Source organism: Perca flavescens, chromosome 5, assembly GCF_004354835.1.
Source record: "Perca flavescens isolate YP-PL-M2 chromosome 5, PFLA_1.0, whole genome shotgun sequence".
NCBI classification, from domain to species: Eukaryota; Metazoa; Chordata; class Actinopteri; order Perciformes; family Percidae; genus Perca; species Perca flavescens.
Window position 1 is genome coordinate 40,487,507 of NC_041335.1, and position 23,032 is coordinate 40,510,538.

General features: G+C 43.7%; 1 protein-coding gene across 1 annotated transcript in view; it reads left to right on the forward strand.

The window, feature by feature from the left end:
- Positions 1-19,735: 19,735 nt before the first annotated feature.
- Positions 19,736-23,032, forward strand: part of LOC114556336 (fibrinogen C domain-containing protein 1) — a 19,246-nt gene continuing 15,949 nt past the window's right edge. The window contains exon 1 of the mRNA XM_028579238.1: positions 19,736-19,833. Within this exon, the coding sequence (XP_028435039.1) occupies positions 19,736-19,833 (98 nt within the window). The remainder of the gene's footprint in view (positions 19,834-23,032) is intronic.

Consider the following 23,032-nt stretch of genomic DNA (forward strand, 5'->3'; position numbering starts at 1 on the left):
GAAAATGTTGTCTGCAGGATAACATGTAGTACTATTATTATTCCAGTAACATGTAGTACTAGTGCTATTCCAATTATAATCAACAACAGACCATACAAAATGGTGAAGCCCCTAAGTAATAAGAAGTTGACTGCAAACATAGTCAATTTAGCATCCAGTTTACGCCAGCCACAGCCTGTCCCAAAAGAAAATGAGATGGTGTCTGTTCCTCGACTAAGATCAGTTAAATCAAAGGTAACTAAGAGAGGGGCAATACTTAACAACCTAATTGAAATTAAAACTACCACTGCAATGATAGAAAAGGATAGGAAAATTAGATGTGGATTACTAAATAGCAGATCTCTGTCTTCTAAAACAGTACTAATAAATGAATTGATATCTGATAATCAAATTGATCTATTCTGTCTTACTGAAACCTGGCTGGACCATGAAGAATATATTAGTCTAAATGAAGCGACTCCTCCCAGTCATATTAATACTCAAATTCCTAGAGGCTCAGGCCGAGGAGGGGGAGTTGCAGCCATATTTGATTCAAGCCTGTTAATTAATCCTAAACCTAAACTAAATTATAACTCTTTTGAAAGCCTTGTTCTTAATCTTCAACATCCAACTCGGAAATCAGAACAGCCAATTATATTTGTTGTTGTCTACCGAGCTCCAGGTCCGTATTCTGAATTTTTATCTGAATTCTGAAAGTTTTTATCATGTGTAGTCCTTAAATCAGACAAAATACTTATTATAGGTGATTTTAATATCCATGTGGACGTTGACAGCAATAGCCTTACTACTGCTTTCAACTCACTACTAGATTCTATTGGCTTCAGTCAGAGTGTGCATGAGGCCACGCACTGTTTTAACTACACCCTCGACCTCGTGCTGGCATATGGTATAAAAATTGAAGATGTATTAGTATTCCCGCAAAATCCTTTATTATCAGACCACTTCTTAATTACTTTCGAATTCTTAATACCCGATTATACGAAATTAGATAAAAGCTACCATACTAGATGCCTATCTGACAGTGCTATAGCTAAATTTAAGGAAGATATTCCAACAACACTAAACTCATTACCTTGTTTTAATACAACAGAGGACCTTTATGTAAACTTTAGTCCCCCTCAAATCGACAATTGTGTAGATGGTATTAAGGCCTGCCTACGGACTACTTTAGACTCTGTTGCTCCACTCAAAAAGAAGAAGATGAAGCAAAGGAAACTATCACCTTGGTATAACTCCCAAACTCGTAAATTAAAGCAAAACTCGCGAAAACTTGAAAGCAAATGGCGCTCCACCAAAATGGAAGAGTCTCATTTGGACTGGCAAGACAGTCTGAAAACCTATAGGACGGCCCTCAGACATGCCAGATCTGACTATTACTCATCATTAATAGAAGAAAACAAGAACAACCCAAGGTTTCTTTTCTGCACTGTAGCCAGGCTGACAGATAGTCACAGCTCTACTGAGCCATCTATTCCTCTAGCTCTGAGTAGTGATGACTTCATGAGCTTCTTTAATGATAAAATTATAACAATTAAAGATAAAATTCATCACCTTTTGCCCTTCACTTCTAATGGTTCACCTTTCAACGCAGGACTGCTAGAAAGAACGACTAGACCTGACATACAGTATACTTAGACTGTTTTTATCCTATAGACCTTCAACAACTAATGGTAAAGGTATCTTCAGCAAAGCCATCTACCTGTCTCTTAGACCCCATCCCAACGAGGCTACTCAAAGAAGCGTTACCCGTGGTAAACACTTCATTACTGGATATGATCAATATGTCTCTATTAACAGGTTATGTACCGCAGTCATTTAAAGTAGCTGTGATAAAACCTCTTCTGAAAAAACCCACCCTCGATCCTGAGGTCTTAGCAAACTATAGACCTATATCTAACCTTCCCTTTCTCTCCAAGATCCTTGAGAAAGTAGTTGCTAATCAGTTATGTGATTTTCTCCATAGCAACAGCTTATTTGAAGACTTTCAATCAGGATTTAGAAAGCATCATAGCACAGAGACGGCACTGGTGAAAATTACTAACGATGTTCTAACTGCTGCAGACAAAGGACTTGTGTCCACACTTGTTTTATTAGATCTTGGTGCTGCTTTTGACACTATTGACCATACAATCCTGTTACAGAGATTGGAACACTTAGTCGGAATTAAAGGAATTGCACTAAGCTGGTTTAGGTCTTATTTTTCTGATCGATCTCAATTTGTTAATGTTAATGATAAATCCTCTAAGTACGTGAAAGTTAAACATGGCGTTCCACAAGGCTCAGTGCTTGGACCAATTTTATTCTCCTTATATATGCTTCCTCTTGGTAATATCATTAGGAAACACTCAATTAACTTTCACTGCTATGCGGACAACACCCAATTATACTTATCAATCAAAAATTCTGGATGACCTATAATTTTCTGATGTTAAACTGTAACAAAACTGAAGTTATTGTGCTGGGCCCTAAACACCTCCGAACTTCATTATCTAAAGATATAGCTACTCTGGATGGTGTTGTCCTGGCCTCCAGCACTACTGTCAGAAATCTAGGAGTTATTTTTTGATCAGGATATATCCTTTCTTGGCCATCTAAAACAATCATCGAGAACAGCTTTTTTTTCATCTTCGTAACATTGCCAAAATTAGGAATATCCTGTCTCAAAACGATGCTGAAAAACTAGTCCATGCATTCGTTAGTTCCAGGCTGGACTATTGTAATTCCCTACTGTCAGGTTGCTCAAATAAGTCCCTTAAGACTCTCCAGCTGATCCAGAATTCTGCAGCACGTGTTCTGACGAGAACTAAGAAAAGAGATCATATTTTTCCCGTTTTAGCTACTCTGCATTGGCTTCCTGTGAAATTCAGGATTGACTTTAAAGTCCTTCTCCTGACCTACAAAGCCCTAAATGGTCAAGCACCATCCTATCTAGAACAGCTCTTAGCACCTTATTGTCCCACTAGAGCACTGCACTCCCAGAATGCAGAGTTACTTGTGGTTCCTAGAGTCTCTAAAAGTAGACTGGGAGCCAGAGCCTTCAGCTATCAGGCTCCTCTCCTATGGAACCAGCTCCCAGTCGGGTTACGGGGGGCAAACACCATTGCCTCATTTAAGAGTAAACTGAAAACTCTCCTCTTTGATAAAGCTTATAGTTAAGAAGTGAGGAGTTGCAGCGTCCGCTTAACCCGTCCCACCTGCTTCTCTTCGTAGTCATCAGATTTATTGATCATATAATCAATAATATAGTGTGAGTAGAGGGAGGCAGGCCAGTACAGCCTCTCATCAATGTTTTCATTTGTTTCCTTTTGTATGCATCCTGTCCCAGAACTGCTTGTTTCTAACCTAGCTCTGGGGAGTTTACTCCCCGGAGTCCTTATGTTTCTTCTTCGCAGAGCTATGCTCTGCGATTCCCTTCAACGCCCGGCCGCGTCCTGCTGCGTCTGCTGCACCCACCCGTGTTCTGCAGCGCCACGTTTCATCCCACAACCTCCTGCTGTGACATGAACTACAAGAGTCTACCAAGAGTCTGGGTCTGCCGAGGTTTCTTCCCAAGAGGGAGTTTTTCCTCGCCACTGTCGCAATAGCCATTTATAATGCTTGCTCTTGAGGGAATTACTGTATTTGTTGGGGCTTTGTAAATTATAGAGTGTGGTCTACTCTATCTGTAAAGTGTCTCGAGATAACTCTGTTATGATTTGATACTATAAATAAAATTGAATTCAATTCAATTCAATTCAATATATGAGTCATACATTTACATATCTATAAATAAATAAAAAAATAAATAAATAAATAAATCAAGGAAACTTTCAACAAATGGAGCCTTTATTAAATGTTAAGAAGGATCTTACTCTTTAACTAAAAGGTCTATTCTCTGTAGGGATCCTTTCCATAATGTCAGACACTTTGAAAAACAGCACTTTCAGTTTACACTAATTGATGCTGAACATTTGCAGCAAGAACTTCTGAAAATCTGAACTCAACATCTGTCCACCTCTCTGGTGTGCCACTTTCAAGAATGTATATTGTCCATGTCTTTGCGGTCCTCATGCAGCATTTGGTAATCAAGGCTTTTGTGACCATGGCCTTCTCCATAGGTGTCCATCCATCTAGAGTTCCACAGCGCATGACGTAGGCTGCAAGAATAAAAGAAAGCACAAATTAAATTCACCTTGCATACTGTAACCATGGTGTGGAAAATCCTGACTAAGTTGTTACCAGGGAAATAGTCAATGTCCAGTTTTTGCCATACACACACACACACACACACACCTGATTATATAACTGATCTCCAGTCAGTAACAAAACAAAAATGCAGAGAATAAAAAGGAGAACATAGCTGCCTGTACCTCTTTGAAAATGTTTAGGTAACTCAAAGTTAAATGTAACAGCAACACACAACGCAGACTAAAGTGCAGTGAGTATGGCACTACCAGCCATAGTGATCCTGATATTTCACCATTAGCAACTCCGGCTCCGATCCAGCTCCAGTCAGTGTACTTCATACTCACATCCAGGCTCTCCATCTATCCGGTGCTAAACAGATGCTCTGTGTAGCCGTGAACCCAGGCTTGGTGACCGTACTAAGGGGCATCATCTCTTTGGTGATAAACTACGTTACTGTTTGAGTAGTGTCGTCGTTCCATTTTAAAGTACATTCATATGGGGTTAACGTTACGCTTTCAAACATTTCGGTAAGAGATGCCTTGTGTTCGGCATTTTAGCCACACAGCTGTCGTAGATGGCTTTGCGATCTTTTAAGTGCTGATACAGGTTCATAGTGTTACCCTGTGAGGTAGCAATGTTAGCAAGACAGGTTTTGCACAATACCTGAAGCTGCGCATAATCATCTTTTTTTAAACCAAAATAGTCCCATACAAGTCAAGTGACCAAATCACAGCCTTTGCAATAAGGAAGTCACGTTTTAACATATTCTTTATTCTTTATTTATTATTGCAAAAGCCATTAATCGTTCAGGAAGTACCCATGACTGAAACATTGACAAACTATTTAGAGGTGAAAGGTGTGTGTGGGAATTTTCTCTTTTTGAATGGATCTTTTAATTCCCTTCACCACAAAGGAAACCAAGCAAATGGTGTGTGTTACTGGCTATTCAATTATTAAATTAATCGGCAACTAGTGCGTGAACCATCACCTTATCGTGGTGGAGAGGTTTGTGTGTCTCTGTGAACCTGAGGGCTGTGTTGTCTGGAGCTTTGTGCTCCTGGTAGGGTCTCCCAAGGCAAAGTGGTCTCAGGTGAGGGGCCAGACAAAGAATGGTTCAAAAACACCAATGAAGAAGCAAGGTAGAGATGGAGTGACCCTGCCCGGAGGAAGCCCGGGGCCCCGCCTGGAGCCAGGCCCAGACGGCGGGCTCGCCGGGCGAGCGCCTGGTGGCGGGTTTGCCACGGAGCCGGCCGGGCACAGCCCGAACAAGCTACGTGGCTCCCATCTCTCCAGCCCATGGGCCCACCACCTGTGGGAGGAACCGTTGGGGTCGGGTGCGATGCCACATGGGTGGCAGTGAAGGTCAGGGGCCTCGACGGACCAGACCCGGGCGGCAGACGCTGGCTCTGGGGACGTGGAACGTCACCTCTCTGTGGGGGAAGGAGCCGGAACTGGTGCGGGAGGTGGAGCGCTACCGGTTAGATCTGGTGGGGCTTACCTCTACGCACAGTCTCGGTTCTGGAACCATACTCCTGGATAGGGGTTGGACTCTTTTCTTCTCCGGAGTTGCCCAGGGTGTGAGGCGCCGGGCGGGTGTGGGGATACTCACAAGCCCCCGGCTGAGCGCCGCTGTGTTGGAGTTTACCCCGGTGACTGTTGTTTGTGCATATGCACCAAACAGGAGTTCGGAGTATTCGGCCTTCTTGGAGACCTTGACTGGAGTCCTGCATGGGGCTCCAGTGGGGGACTCCATTGTTCTGCTGGGGGACTTCAACGCACACGTGGGCAATGATGGAGACACCTGAGAGGCGTGATTGGGAGGAACGGCCTCCCTGATCTAAACCAGAGTGGTTGTTTGTTGTTGGACTTCTGTGATAGTCATGGATTGTCTATAACGAACACCATGTTCGAACATAGGGATGCTCATAAGTGTACCTGGTACCAGAGCACCCTAGGCCGAAGGTCAATGATCGATTTCATAATCGTTTCATCTGATCTGAGGCCGTATGTTTTGGACACTCGGGTGAAGAGAGGGGCAGAGCTGTCAACCGATCACCATCTGGTGGTGAGTTGGGTCAGGGGTGGGGAAGACTCTGGACAGACCTGGTAAGCCCAAACGTGTAGTGCGGGTAAATTGGGAACGTCTGGAGGAGGCCCTGTCCGACAGACTTTCAACTCACACCTCCGGCGGAGCTTTTCGTGCATCCCTGTGGAGGCTGGGGCATTGAACCCGAGTGGACAATGTTCAAAGTTTCCATTGCTGAAGCTGCGGCGAGGAGCTGTGGTCTTAGGATCTTAGGTGCCTCAAGGGGCGGTAACCCACGAACACCGTGGTGGACACCAGTGGTCAGGGAAGCCGTCCGACTGAAGAAGGAGTCCTTCCGGGATATGTTATCTCGGAGGACTCCGGAGGCAGTTGCAGGGCACCGAAGGGCCCGAAGGGCTGCAGCCTCTGCCGTGAAAGAGGCAAAGCAGCGGGTGTGGGAGAAGTTTGAGAAGACATGGAGAAGGACTTTCGGTCGGCACCAAAGTGTTTCTGGAAAACTGTTCGCCACCTCAGGAGGTGTGTACAGTAAGGATGGGACACTGTTGACCTCCACTGAGGAGGTAATAGGGCGGTGGAAGGAGCACTTTGAGGAACTCCTGAATCCGACTAATACGCCCTCTATGTTAGAGGCAGAGCTGGAGGATAACGGGGATTGTCGTCGATTTCCCAGGCGGAAGTCACTGATGTAGTCAAACAACTACACAGTGGCAAAGCCCCGGGATTGATGAGATCCGTCCAGAAATGCTCAAGGCTCTGGGTGTGGAGGGGCTGTCCTGGTTGACACGCCTCTTCAACATTGCGTGGAAGTCTGGGACGGTGCCAAAGGAGTGGCAGACTGGGGTGGTGGTTCCTCTTTTAAAAAGGGGGACCAGAGGGTGTGTGCCAATTATAGGGGTATCACACTTCTCAGCCTCCCTGGTAAAGTCTACTCCAAGGTGCTGGAAAGGAGGGTTCGGCCGATAGTCGAACCTCGGGTTGAGGAGGAACAATGCGGATTCCGTCCTGGTCGTGGAACAACGGACCAGCTCTTCACTCTCGCAAGGATCCTGGAGGGAGCCTGGGAGTATGCCCAACCGGGTCTACATGTGTTTTGTGGATTTGGAGAAGGCGTATGACCGGGTCCCCGGGAGATACTGTGGGAGGTGCTGGGAGTATGGGGTGAGGGGGGTCTCTACTCAGGGCCATCCAATCTCTGTATGACCAAAGTGAGAGCTGTGTCCGGGTTCTCGGTAGTAAGTCGGACTCGTTTCAGGTGAGGGTTGGCCTCCGCCAGGGCTGGCGCTTTGTCACCAATCCTGTTTGTAATATTTATGGACAGGATATCGAGGCGTAGTCGGGGTGGGGAGGGGTTGCAGTTTGGTGGGCTGGGGATCTCATCGCTGCTCTTTGCAGATGATGTGGTCCTGATGGCATCATCGGCCTGCGACCTTCAGCACTCACTGGATCGGTTCGCAACCGAGTGTGAAGCGGTTGGGATGAGGATCAGCACCTCTAAATCGGAGGCCATGGTTCTCAGCAGGAAACCGATGGAATGCCTTCTCCAGGTAGGGAATGAGTCCTTACCCCAAGTGAAGGAGTTCAAGTACCTTGGGGTTTTGTTCGCGAGTGAGGGGACAATGGAGCGGGAGATTGGTCGGAGAATCGGGCGCAGCGGGTGCGGTATTGCATTCAATCTATCGCACTGCCAGACGAAAAGAGAGCTGAGCCAGAAGGCAAAGCTCTCGATCTACCGGTCAGTTTTCGTTCCTACCCTCACTTATGGTCATGAAGGCTGGGTCATGACCGAAAGAACGAGATCCAGGGTACAAGCGGCCGAAATGGGTTTCCTCAGGAGGGTGGCTGGCGTCTCCCTTAGAGATAGGGTGAGAAGCTCAGTCATCCGTGAGGAGCTCGGAGAGAGCCGCTGCTCCTTTGCGCCGAAAGGAGCCAGTTGAGGTGGTTCGGGCATCTGGTAAGGATGCCCCTGGGCGCCTCCCTAGGGAGGTGTTCCAGGCACGCCCAGCTGGGAGGAGGCCTCGGGAAGACCCAGGACTAGGTGGAGGGATTATATCTCCAACCTGGCCTGGGAATGCCTCGGGATCCCCCAGTCGGAGCTGGTTAATGTTGCTCGGGAAAGGGAAGTTTGGGGTCCCCTGCTGGAGCTGCTCCCCCCGCGACCCGACACTGGATAAGCGGACGAAGATGGATAGTGCGTGTGGATGTTGTAAAACAAAACATGAAAAAGTCCAACGATTTCAAAATAATAACTAGGTTCAAAGGATTTACTATTCTGCAAATCAAGTACCTTTTTAACTTGTATTTATAATTAATTTAGGCTTTCAGGTAGTGTGGCCATCATGGTAGTCAGTCCATTGTGGCCCTAATCCTAGAAACGAACACTGCATGAAAAGTGGGATTTCCGTCCCCGTAAATGCCTGTAAACACCCGGAAATCCCCCTAATTTTCGGCAGTTATCGACAATTTACAGGCTGCGAACGTCAAGTTCATCTGTGCCACTTATTGTCGGAAACGAACCATAATGTATGTGGAGAGCCCCCGCGGAGATGTTAATGGGTCTAATTAGAATATGAATAGGCACCTGGCCAGAGAACGTCTGGCCTGGCTGGAATTTCTCACTATTGGATGAAACCACTACTTTTAAACAAGAAAAATCTCTCGTGATTGGTTGACAGGTCTGTCACGGGTTAGGCTATTGGTCAACCTGATTGATTTTACAGCTGCTGGAAGCGAGACAGTGTGTGCTGGCTGCGGGTGAGGTGGACATTTGGAAGTGCGCCACCATAGACCTACAGGACAACGCACCACAGACGTCTGCAAAATGGACCGAATCAGACTGAATGCTGCCGGTTACCTACAGCTCCGAGGCGGCCGTGGGTTAGGGGTGGACGGTGCTGCTTCTCGTGAGCGAGGGATATTTATTGTGTGTACTGTGTGTCTCCGATGCTTTGTACATAGTTTTTTTCTGATTGAGTTTGTGTTTTGTGTCAATAAAGCTCTATCTTTGAATAAACAGCACGTTCCTGGCAAATCATTTGAACTATGATAATCATGACATGAATATACAACATAGCATATATGAAATAAATATATATAATACATAAATAAATAAATAAATAAATATATATATATATATATATATATATATATATATATATATATATATATAATTTTATTATTATAATAATAATAACCTGAAAATATGGTGTTTTTAGAAAATTAAACCATGTAAACCTATTCTGGTACAACCTTAAAATATAGTTATGAACCTGAACATGAGCATAATATGGGCGCTTTAAAGGATATATCCTGACCAAAAATAACCCCTAAATTTTTGACAGTAGTGCTGGAGGCCAGGACAATACCATCCAGAGTAGCTATGTCTTTAGATAATGAGGTTCGGAGGTGTTTAGGGCCCAGCACAATAACTTCGGTTTTGTTAGAGTTTAATTATAAATTATAGGTCATCCAGGATGTTATATCTTTAATGCACGCTTGAAGTTTAGCTAGCTGACTAGTTTCGTGTGGTTTGATTGTCAAGTATAATTGGGTGTCATCCGCATAACAGTGAAAGTTAATTGAGTGTTTCCTAATAATATTACCAAGAGGAAGCATATATAAGGAGAATAGAATTGGTCCAACCACTGAGCCTTGTGGAACGCCATGGCTAACTTTAGTGTACTTGGAGGATTTATCATTAACATTAACAAATTGAGATCGATCAGAGAAATAGGACTTAAACCAGCTCAGAGCAATTCCTTGAATTCCAACCAAGTGTTCCAATCTCTATAACAGGATTGAATGGTCAATAGTGTCAAATGCAGCACTAAGATCTAGTAAAACAAGAATGGAGACAAGTCCTTTGTCTGCAGCAGTTACAAGGTAATTAGTAATTTTCACCAGTGCCGTCTCTGTGCTATGATGCTTTCTAAATCCTGATTGAAAGTCATCAAATAAGCTGCTGCTATGTATAAAAATCACATAACTGATTAGCAACCACCTTCTCAAGGATTTTGGAGCGAAAGGGAAGGTTAGATATAGGTCTATAGTTTGCTAAGACCTCAGGATCGAGGGTGGGTTTTTTCAGAAGAGGTTTTATCACAGCTACTTTAAATGACTGCGGTACATAACCTGTTAATAGAGACATATTGATCATATCTAGTAATGAAGTGTTAACCACGGGTAACGCTTCTTTGAGTAGTCTCGTTGGGATGGGGTCTAAGAGACAGGTAGATGGCTTTGCTGAGGATATCTTTAACATTAATTGTTGGAGGTCTATAGGATAAAAGCAGTCTAAGTATATTTCGAGACTAGTCGTTATTTCTAGCGGTCCTGCATTTAAAGGTGAACTGTTAGAAGTTGAGGGCAAAAAGTGATGAATTTTATCTCTAATTGTTGTAATTTTATTATTAAAGAAGCTCATGAAGTCATCACTACTCAGAGCTAGAGGAACAGATGGCTCAGTAGAGCTGTGACTATCTGTCAGCCTGGCTACAGTGCTGAAAAGAAACCTTGGGTTGTTCTTGTTTTCTTCTATTAGTGATGAGTAATAGTCTGATCTGGCCTTTCTTAGGGCCTTCCTATAGGTTTTGAGACTTTCTTGCCAATCCAAACAGGATTCTTCCACTTAGGTGGAACGCCACTTACTTTCGAGGTTTCGCGAGATTTGTTTTAATTTGCGAGTTTGGGAGTTATACCAAGGTGCTAGTTTCCTTTGCTTCATCATCTTCTTTTTCAGGGGAGCAACGGAGTCTAAAGTCGTCCGTAGGCAAGTTGTAGCACCGTCTACAAATGTATCAATTTGAGAGGGACTGAGGTTAACATAGAGGTCCTCTGTTATGTTAAGGCATGACATAGAGTCGAATGCTGTTGGAATATCTTCTTTAAATTTAGCTATAGCACTGTCAGATAGGCATCTGGTGTAGAACCTTTTATCTAATTTAATATAGTCAGGTAGTAACAATTCAAAAGTAATTAAAGAATGATCTGATAATACCGAATTCTGCGGAAATATTATTAAATCCTCAATTTCAATACCATATACCAGCACAAGGTCGAGGGTGTGGTTAAAACATTGCGTCGCCTTGTGCACACTCTGACTGAAACCGATTGAATCCAGTAATGAGTTGAAAGCAGTACTAAGGCTATCATTGTCAACATCCACATGGATATTAAAATCACCTACAATAAGTACTTTGTCTGATTTAAGGACTAAACATGATAAAAACTCTGAGAATTCAGATAAAAAGTCAGAATACGGACCTGGAGCCCTGTAAATAACAACGAATATAATTGGCTGTAATGTTTTCCATTTTGGATGTTGAAGATTAAGAACAAGACTTTCAAAAGAGTTATAATTTAGTTTAGGTTTAGGATTAATTAACAGGCTTGAATCAAAAATGGCTGCAACTCCCCCTCCTCAGCCTGAGCCTCTAGGAATTTGAGTATTAATATGATTGGGAGGAGTAGCTTCATTTAGACTAACATAGTCTTCATGGCCCAGCCAGGTTTCAGTAAGACAAAATAAATCAATGTTATTATCTGATATCAACTCATTTACCAATAATGCTTTAGAAGACACAGAGATCTAATATTTAATAGTCCACATCTAATGTACTATTTTGTTCTATCGTTGCAGTCATTTTAATTCCAATTAGGTTGTTAAGTATAGCGCATCTTTTGTTTACCTTTGATTTAACCGATCTGAGTCGGGGAACAGACACCGTGCTTATTAGACTATGAGTGGGTGACTGCTCCAATGGAAGCACAGGGGGGCGCGTAGTACTGCACCCCTGATTACTAATATCAAACTTGGGTTGTCATGATTTATGTCTGATAAACTCGGTCAGATTGTTTGATATGAGAGCGGCTCCGTCCCAGGTGGGATGAATGCCGTCTCTCTCCATCAGACCAGGCTTTCCCCAGAACGCCCCCCAGTTATTCACATAGCCCACATCGTTAGCTGGGCACCCCCCCGACAACCAGCGGTGGAAGGATGACGTACGGCTGTACATTTCCTCATTGGTCAGGTTTGGCAGGGGTCCAGAGAAAACTACTGAGTCCGACATTGTCTTTGCGTATACACAAAGTGACTCAACATTCATTTTAGTGATCTCCGATTTACGACCATTACCCCCTACGTGAAGTATGATCTTACTGTATTTACGCTTCTTTTTAGCCAGCAGCTCTAGATGGGTTTCTATATCGCCCGCTCTGGCCCCGGGGACACATATGACCGTAGGTACTGTAGCCGCCGGGGCCGCCGGCTTCACATATCACAGTATAGAGCTCCCAATAACCAGAGCTGGCTTCACATATCGCAGTATAGAGCTCCCAATAACCAGAGCAGGCTTTACATATCGCAGTATAGAGCTCCCAATAACCAGAGCCGGCTTCACATATCGCAGTATAGATCGGTCAATGATCGATTTCATAATTGTTTCATCTGATCTGAGGCCGTATGTTTTGGACACTCGGGTAAAGAGAGGAGCAGAGCTGTCAACCGATCACCATCTGGTGGTGAGTTGGGTCAGGGGGTGGGGGAAGACTCTGGACAGACCTGGTAAGCCCAAACGTGTAGTGCGGGTACATTGGGAACGTCTGGAGGAGGCCCCTGTCCAATAGACTTTCAACTCACACCTCCGGCGGAGCTTTTCGTGCATCCCTGTGGAGGCTGGGGGCATTGAACCCGAGTGGACAATGTTCAAAGTTTCCATTGCTGAAGCTGCGGCGAGGAGCTGTGGTCTTAGGGTCTTAGGTGCCTCAAGGGGCCGCAACCCACGAACACCGTGGTGGACACCGGTGGTCAGGGAAGCCGTCCGACTGAAGAAGGAGTCTTTCCGGGATATGTTATCCCGGAGGACTCCGGAGGCAGTTGCAGGGTACCGAAGGGCCCGAAGGGCTGCAGCCTCTGCCGTGAAAGAGGCAAAGCAGCGGGTGTGGGAGAAGTTTGGAGAAGACATGGAGAAGGACTTTCGGTCGGCACCAAAGTGCTTCTGGAAAACTGTTCGCCACCTCAGGAGGGGGGCGGGGAACCATCCAAGCTGTGTACAGTAAGGATGGGACACTGTTGACCTCAACTGAGGAGGTAATAGGGCGGTGGAAGGAGCACTTTGAGGAACTCCTGAATCCGACTAATACGCCCTCTATGTTAGAGGCAGAGCTGGAGGATAACGGGGATTGTCGTCGATTTCCCAGGCGGAAGTCACTGATGTAGTCAAACAACTACACAGTGGCAAAGCCCCGGGATTGATGAGATCCGTCCAGAAATGCTCAAGGCTCTGGGTGTGGAGGGGCTGTCCTGGTTGACACGCCTCTTCAACATTGCGTGGAAGTCTGGGACGGTGCCAAAGGAGTGGCAGACTGGGGTGGTGGTTCCCCTTTTAAAAAAGGGGGACCAGAGGGTGTGTGCCAATTACAGGGGTATCACACTTCTCAGCCTCCCTGGTAAAGTCTACTCCAAGGTGCTGGAAAGGAGGGTTCGGCCGATAGTCGAACCTCGGGTTGAGGAGGAACAATGCGGATTCCGTCCTGGTCGTGGAACAACGGACCAGCTCTTCACTCTCGCAAGGATCCTGGAGGGAGCCTGGGAGTATGCCCAACCGGTCTACATGTGTTTTGTGGATTTGGAGAAGGCGTATGACCGGTCCCCCGGGAGATACTGTGGGAGGTGCTGCGGGAGTATGGGGTGAGGGGTCTCTACTCAGGGCCATCCAATCTCTGTATGACCAAAGTGAGAGCTGTGTCCGGGTTCTCGGTAGTAAGTCGGACTCGTTTCAGGTGAGGGTTGGCCTCCGCCAGGGCTGCGCTTTGTCACCAATCCTGTTTGTAATATTTATGGACAGGATATCGAGGCGTAGTCGGGGTGGGGAGGGGTTGCAGTTTGGTGGGCTGGGGATCTCATCGCTGCTCTTTGCAGATGATGTGGTCCTGATGGCATCATCGGCCTGCGACCTTCAGCACTCACAGGATCGGTTCGCAACCGAGTGTGAAGCGGTTGGGATGAGGATCAGCACCTCTAAATCTGACGCCATGGTTCTCAGCAGGAAACCGATGGAATGCCTTCTCCAGGTAGGGAATGAGTCCTTACCCCAAGTGAAGGAGTTCAAGTACCTTGGGGTTTTGTTCGCGAGTGAGGGGACAATGGAGCGGGAGATTGGTCGGAGAATCGGGCGCAGCGGGTGCGGTATTACATTCAATCTATCGCACCGCTAGATTTAAAAGAGAGCTGAGCCAGAAGGCAAAGCTCTCAATCTACCGGTCAGTTTTCGTTCCTACCCTCACCTATGGTCATGAAGGCTGGGTCATGACTGAAAGAACGAGATCCAGGGTACAAGCGGCCGAAATGGGTTTCCTCAGGAGGGTGGCTGGCGTCTCCCTTAGAGATAGGGTGAGAAGCTCAGTCATCCGTGAGGAGCTCGGAGTAGAGCCGCTGCTCCTTTGCGTCAAAAGGAGCCAGTTGAGGTGGTTCGGGCATCTGGTAAGGATGCCCCCTGGGCGCCTCCCTAGGGAGGTGTTCCAGGCACGTCCAGCTGGGAGGAGGCCTTGGGAAAGACCCAGGACTAGGTGGAGGGATTATATCTCCAACCTGGCCTGGGAACGCCTCGGGATCCCTCAGTCAGAGCTGGTTAATGTTGCTCGGGAAAGGGAAGTTTGGGGTCCCCTGCTGGAGCTGCTCCCCCCGCGACCCGACACCGGATAAGCGAACGAAGATGGATGGATGGATGGATGGACTTTAGACTAGCACCACTGACTTTAGACTAGCGCCACTGACTTTAGACTAGCGCCACTGACTTTAGACAAGCGCCACTGACTTTAGACTAGCGCCACTGACTTTAGACTAGCGCCACTGACTTTAGACTAGCGCCACTGACTTTAAACTAGCACCGCTGACTTTAGACTAGCACCACTGACTTTAGACTAGCGCCACTGACTTTAGACTAGCACCACTGACTTTAGACTAGCACCACTGACTTTAGACTAGCGCCACTAACTTTAGACTAGTGCCACTGACTTTAGACTAGCACCACTGACTTTAGACCAGGTTTTTCCTGGTCTGTGGCAGAATTGTTTTCTGAAACAGCAAAATAGCACTAGGGAACATTTGTGCCTGAACACGCCTCCTATTTTTTTTTTTTGCTGAACCGCCCCCGGGAGCGCAAATTCATTCCCTAATTTACCGACGTGCGTCTGTGGAGGGAAAAGTCAGCTGTGCGCCGGGTGCAAAATAAGAATGATACATGTGTCAGTGTACAAAGGCAATTGAGCTGAGTGCAAGATAGGGCCCTATGTGTCATGTTTTGCCCCAGTAAACAACAAAACAGCAGTGAGAGAAACAAATCAAGGTGTTGAGGAGCAGGAAGACGGAGAGCCAGAGGAGTCAGTGGAGGTTGGAGAGAGGGCATGTGATGAAAGGGAAGGTGAGGTATTTGTGTGCACTATAATGCCGTTGTTTTAACCTTCCTCTTATTATAATCCCCTCAGTTAATAAAGCAGAAATGTTCATTGTTTCTATTTGGAAAGTAAAACAAGTGTACTTGTTAATGCATCTACGTCTTGTTATTTGTTTGTATTGATTTCTAAATGTGTGGAATTCTAAGTTACACCACAAAAATTAATAAAATCATCCGTAAATCCAAACATTATTTGAATCATCTGTTTTTGACCGGAGACTTGCAGGGAGATTAAAGTTTACACTCATCTCATCCCTTGTAATAACTGGACTTCATGATTGTTTGTTTTTGTACTTAAGGAATATACCTAATTTTGTAATCATTGATTTTGCTTATTTTTTGTAATTAATGAAATTTATCATTTGATAACAATTCTGCTTACATTTGTTGTCCGGATTTTTGCTTATTTCTGTAATCAAGCATTGTGATAAATGTTGTGCTTCAAGCAACATTGCGTAACATTTGTATTTTCAGTGATATAATGCCAGAGATACGTTCTTCTTTCTTAATTTTTGTGACTTTATTTAATTGTTTCTATTTTTAAATTGAAATTATTTTACTTTTTAATGCGTCGTTATTTGTTGTTTGAATTGATGTCTGAAAGTGTCAGATGATAACTGATATCAAAAAAATAGATACAATTGTACGTAAATTCAAACATCAGTATTTAATTTGGCTATTTTTTGTGTTGTTGGACTTCAGCAATGAAGCCGACCGTTTTGAGACAATGCCTCCATATTCCATCAGAGACGATCCTGACGTTGTGACATTTGAAGGAAATACGGAGGAATAAAGTTTACGTTACTGTCAGCTGACGACATGGATCTATGGCTTCAGACGGACATTTCTTCCTGATGTCTCAGCATCACAGCAGCATTCTTCCTCATTAAGACAGAAACATAGATAACTAGAGAATTCAACTGCTGAAGAAATTGCAGTGTGAATGCAACTGGTTGAGGGGGGGGTCAAACAACACAGGACTTCCCCCCCCAGGAGACCGGGGCTCATGTCCGGTTCTTGTCCCGCGTGTCACTGAAACGTACATTTTATAACCCCCCCCCACCACCATCTCTTCCTAAACCTAGCTGTCCTGTTCTTGTGCTGCAGGTCAGTTAAACGTACATCCCGACCCAGAGCGTTTAAATATGACTTTTAGTCTCAATAACAAACACCAAAAACAGCTGACCAAGCATTGCTAGGTTATGGGATGGGAGTGAGGATGGATTGTAGAAAGACACCAAGCGTTGCTAGGTGATGGGATGGGAGTGAGGATGGATTGTAGAAAGACTCGAGTAGAAACCAACAACCTCACATGTTTCCTTAAGTCGGCTGAATGAACTTGTTAACATGTTGTCTGTTCAGTGACAGATGACTGATCAGATTATCTCAGCATCACACCTCCCTCTCTCTCTACCTCTCTCTCTACTGCTCTCTATCTCTCTCTCTCTCTCCCTCCCTCTCTCTCTCTCTCTATCTCTACTGCTCTCTCTCCCTCTTTCTCTCCCTCTGTATCTGTCTCTCTCCCTTCCTCTCTCTCTCCCTCTCTCTCTCCATCCCTCCCTCCCTCCCTCTCTCTCCTTTCCTCCTCTCTCTCTCCCAGTCTCGGTGTCTCTCACCTCGCTGCAGATGGTCTCTTTTATCTTGAAACAGGAGAAATAAAGTCTGAATCTTCTGGACCCTGGTGACAGCGAGGTAACTTTATTGATTATTAATCTTTGTTATCAATAAGTGGTTTTTAGTTAGTGGCACCTTTATGATTACTCTGTTCATCAACAAACTGTTTTTATCATTTTACTTCATATCTTTAAATGTAGTTTTATATTTAATCGCTATTAAAGTTTGAGCTGCAATTTGCTTTTAAAGTTTCTCATTTTAAAGTTGTTTTAAATAAAGAATGAAAAAACTGTGAAGACAAAAACTGAATCACATAATACATATACTGTGTACGTGTTGCTGTTCCAGAGCTTTTGACCCAAAACAAAGTTCTTCCTCAGCTCAGATGTGTTGATCTGTGAGAGGAAATCAGAGAATTGTTGGACTGAAAGCCAAACTAGTCAAGTCAATTTAATTTAATTTGCTTTATTGGAACAAATTTAACAATAATAATTAACATCACGCAAAATGTATACAAATACAAATTCAACAACATAATATATCTATGATATATTAATTGTTCATTATTGTTACTTTTAATATTGACACATAACAGTTTAATGTAGTTAATTTCAGCCTGAACTAGAACACAAAAGAAAGAATGTCCCTTTCTCGAGAGATTCACAAAATAAAATGTGTTTTAAGATACAGATTCAGATAGAAGCTTGTGATAAATGTCTGTAAAATCTTTGATTATTAAAGAGTGTGTGTGTGTGTGTGTGTGTGTGTGCATGCCTGTGTGTGTGTGCTTCAAATTAATGACACACATCCATAGTTTCCTTCCTGTTTAAACAGCAGATCTCTTTGACTCTTTGAATGATTTGACTGAAAGCTCCAGAACTAAATGCATCTTCTGATTGTTGTTTAAATTAAAAATGTATTTACTTTGTTTGATCAGTTTAGTTTCCTGATTTATGAGTGAATATTTCCACAGTAAACTGGTAAACTCTTTAAATTAAACAATAAGTTAACAGAGTCCAAAGACAACTGATTATTATGGGCTGTTATCTTAATATTTAATCTATTGATTTGATTATTCATTTTCAGAATAACTGCCATGTTGAGGATTAAAGCATGAAAATTAAATGAGATTATCAAGAGAAATAATCTGTAGTTTGAACTCTGAACATGTTTATGAGGTCAAAAGATAAAGCAGATTATCACATTATTACAGTCAGATAAAAAACAAATACTATGAAATAAATAAATAAAGTTCTGGTTGAACAGCGAGGCGTTTAAAGACGCTCTGAGGAATCAGTCAAACTAAAGTGAATGTGACAGAAACAGACGCTCAGAGACTCAGAACAGCTGCTCAGCCTCAATCCTCCTGCAGCTAGTCTCTACACTTCTCTACAAGTCTCTACAAGTCTCTACACTTCTCTACAAGTCTTTACAAGTCTCTACACTTCTCTACAAGTCTCTACACTTCTCTACAAGTCTTTACAAGTCTCTACACTTCTCTACAAGTCTTTACAAGTCTCTACACTTCTCTACAAGTCTCTACACTTCTCTACAAGTCTTTACAAGTCTCTACACTTCTCTACAAGTCTTTACAAGTCTCTACACTTCTCTACAAGTCTCTACACTTCTCTACAAGTCTCTACACTTCTCTGCAAGTCTCTACAAGTCTCTACACTTTTCTACAAGTCTCTACACTTCTCTACAAGTCTCTATAAATCTCTACAAGTCTCTACACGTCTATACACTTCTCTACACTTCTCTACACTTCTCTACACTTCTCTACACTTTTCTACAAGTCTCTACACTTCTCTACACTTCTCTACACTTCTCTACACTTTTCTACAAGTCTCTACACTTCTCTACAAGTCTCTATAAGTCTCTACAAGTCTCTACACGTCTCTACACTTCTCTACACTTCTCTACACTTCTCTACACTTCTCTACAAGTCTACACATTTTTACACTTCTCTACAAGTTTATATAAGTCTCTACACTTCTCTACAAGTCTCTACAAGTCTCTACACTTCTCTACAAGTCTCTACAAGTCTCTACACTTCTCTACAAGTCTCTATAAGTCTCTACAAGTCTCTACAAGTCTCTACACGTCTCTACACTTCTCTACAAGTCTCTACACTTCTCTACAAGTCTACACGTTTTTACACTTCTCTACATGTCTATATAAGTCTCTACACTTCTCTACAAGTCTTTACAAGTCTCTACAAGGCTCTACAAGTCCTTACAAGTCTTTACAATTCTTTACAAGTCCATACAAGTCTTTACAAGTCTCTACAAGTCTTTACACTTCTCTACAAGTCTCTACAAGTCTTTACACTTCTCTACAAGTCTCTACAAGTCTTTACAACTCTCTATAAGTATCTATAAGTCTCTTCATATCTCTACAAGTATCTATCTACCTATCTACAAGTCTTTACAAGTCCTTAAAAGTCCAGTATACCAGGATGTTGATGAGCCGGTCTGCAGATGTTCTGCATTCGGTGGAAATCCCCAGTATTAAAGATCAAACCTTCAACCACTGCAGCTTCCATGACCCCTGCAGGTGACTCAGGTGTGTTTGTGTTTCAGGATGATGCTGAATGACAGGTGGACCATCATGAACAACAGCAGCTCAGAACTCGACAGCAAACGACCAACCAATCACAAGGTACATGCTCCTTTAGCTGTTAGCCTGTTAGCTCGCCAGTTAGGCCAGGCCCAGTCTGAGTTTACAACACATTCTCACTCCCAGAGCGCCAGAAAGCAATGCTTGGTCAGGTGCCTTTGGCGTTTCTCCTTTAACGTCATATTTAGACGCTCTGGGTCAGGACGTACGTTTAACTGACTTAACGGGACAGTTAGGTTTAGGAAAAGATGGTGGGGGGTAGGTTTGGGTAGCGAGACCCAGTGCTAATACGGCACCGGTGCCTTAATGACCGGTATCTACCGGACCGAATAACAACGCAGATTTTGGTGCCTCATTTTGGTGCCCCTAATATGCCTGCACTGCTCTCTGATGCTCTGAAATGGATGTTAGAGGAAACAGAAGCATCGCTGCACGTGACACTAGTTAACATAACACCTGACAGCAGGTAATGTTAGCATCCAGTTCATGTCTTACAAATACTTAGGGGTCCATATAGACAATCTTCTCTGCTGGAAAACACACATTGACCACCTGTGTGATAGACTGCGGCAGAGATTAGACTTTCTAAGGCGACTGAGACGGTATGGAGTCAGCAGCCAGATCATGCTCATGTTCTACCGGGCGATTCTGGAGAGCATCATCAGATATGGAATCACAGCATGGTTTGGCAACTTAACAGTGCAGCTAAAAAGCAGGCTGGCCAGCACACACAAGACAGCTACAGTATGAGGATAATAGGGAGGAAAGAGTATAAGCCCATACAGAGCCTGTATGAGCAAGCAGTCGGAAAAGAAGCAGAAAGAATCCCTGCAGACTCTCTACAGCCTCTCTGTCCTGAAGATGAACTTCTGCCATCAGGGAGAAGAGTCCGTGTGCCAAGATGTAAAACAAACTTAACTAAAGTTATCCTTTATTCCAACTTCCGTCAAGCTGCTGAACTCCAACAGTAAATCTTAACCCAGCAGAGCAGGGGTGCAATAAATACACCAGCCCTTTTTGCACTTTGCACTTTAATTATTACAGTTAATTCTTAGGATGTTGTGTTGTCTGTGCTGTCATGTGTGTCCTTCTTTTGTGTCTTAGGACCCTTTGCTGATCTCACTTTCATGTTGATTTTATCTTAAAGTATTTGTATTTTTTTATATTAATTTGAGAATGTTTTTATGTTACATGTTGTCTATGTTGTGAAGCAACAGATTGTAGCTCTATGTCCAAGACAAATTTCCCCTCGGGGACAACAAAGTGTCTTCTATTCTATAGCCTACTATTAGCTAGTAGCTGGATTAAACCCAATGGTTAAAATGCTAACAGCTAACGTTAAACAGTGTAAAGTGGGTCTGTATTTCCCTGTAGAGGATCTAACACTGGGATGTAACAGTCTGACTGCAGCTACCGTTGTTGGAAAAACAACACTGCTGAAACTGGTGGTGCATTCAAAGTTATTGTAAAATACCCTTTTCCCATCTGGTGGTTGTTTTTGTCGTTTAACAGCAATATACTAGTGAAATTATTGTTATAAGTTATAGTTATTACATTATTATTAAATAATCGAATTATGACCATATGGCCTTAGCAATAAACAAGCCATTCTTAATATTGTTGACTGTTTAGTAACCTTCTTATATTTCTTTTTTTTTAACTTTCTTAAAAAATTGGTTCGGGCACCGTTGTAAAAGTATCACTTTAGTACCGGTATCAGAAAAACCCAAACGATCCCCAACCCTAGTGGAGCTAGTCTGGATCGATGGGATGAAAGTTCCAGTATAACACAGTATGACATGTGGCTCACGACTGGCCCATATGTTTTTATCACAGTTTTTAAAAACCTAAAAATTTGCATCAATATCAGCCTTCAAAATCTAGCTCAGCTTATTAATTAAATTTACTGCGATGTTTCATGACTAAACTTAGGTTTTAGTCAAGCCAGATTAATTTATATAATCACACAAAATCACACATTTGCTTCAAAGGGCATTATAGTCTGCACATTATACAACAAACTCCATCCTTAGACACAGAACAGCCAGGCAGGGATCCTTCTTCCACGATGGAAATACGTTGTCTACGTAGAGTGATGTCGTCTCTCTGTGTGTTTCCAACCCAGTCTCACGGCAGTTCGTGAAATGGTCACGTAATTAACGTAATTTTGTATCTATTGATTCGTGTACACAGACATATTTATCTCGTTTCTTTTGTGATGGTCAGCACATTTTTTAAAGTAATGTATTTCGATGGGAAGAATCTATTATGATCACAGCACGACTATGAGTTGGGTTTAGGGAAACAATAACAGGACGCGGGACAACAACGGGACGGTTGGGTTTCACAGAGTTGAACACGGCCCCTTAACTTAAGGAGAAGGTCGTGGGTGGACGGGACAACAACGGCTTGATTTTAGGAAAAGAAGAACGGGACGGTTGAGTTTAGGAAGCATGCCACGCAGGACCTGATCCCCGGTGTCCTGGGTGAAAATCCTGTTGTTTGACCCATCACCCCCCCCCCCACCAACCTCCCTACGTGGATTTTCGGCCTTTAATACTACTCGCTACCGTCGTCGCTCTTAACACATTAGTTTAAAAAACATGCTGACCAGCACGGAAAAAATGAGATAAACGTGTCTGTGTACACGAATCAATAGATTAAATTACATGACCATTTCATGATCTGAGACTGGGTTGGTGTTTCTGTTCTTAAACGACGTTCTCTTCGGGAACAGTAACAACCTTCGAGCTAGTGAGCTACTTCTTTAAAGTAATACACCACCGTTTGGTGAGACAGAGTTATTCACCGTCTCCTCTATATTTATATAGGTGGGCAAACACATTTTAGTCTCAGTGCATGCATTGCATGCCAACCTGATCACAGAGGACCCCTCTCACCCCCTCCATCACTCCTTTCAGCTATTACCATCAGGCAGGCATTTTAGGGTACCATTGGCCCGGAAAAACATCTACAATTAATCCTTCATCCCATCTGCAATAGCCATATTGAATAGCACAAAATGAACACAAAAGTCAGCTGATACCTCAACACCCCATGTCTTGTTTTCATATGTCCGTATGAATGTCTCTTTGTAACTGGAGCCTCGTCAGAGACAATGTTCTGGACCCCTCGT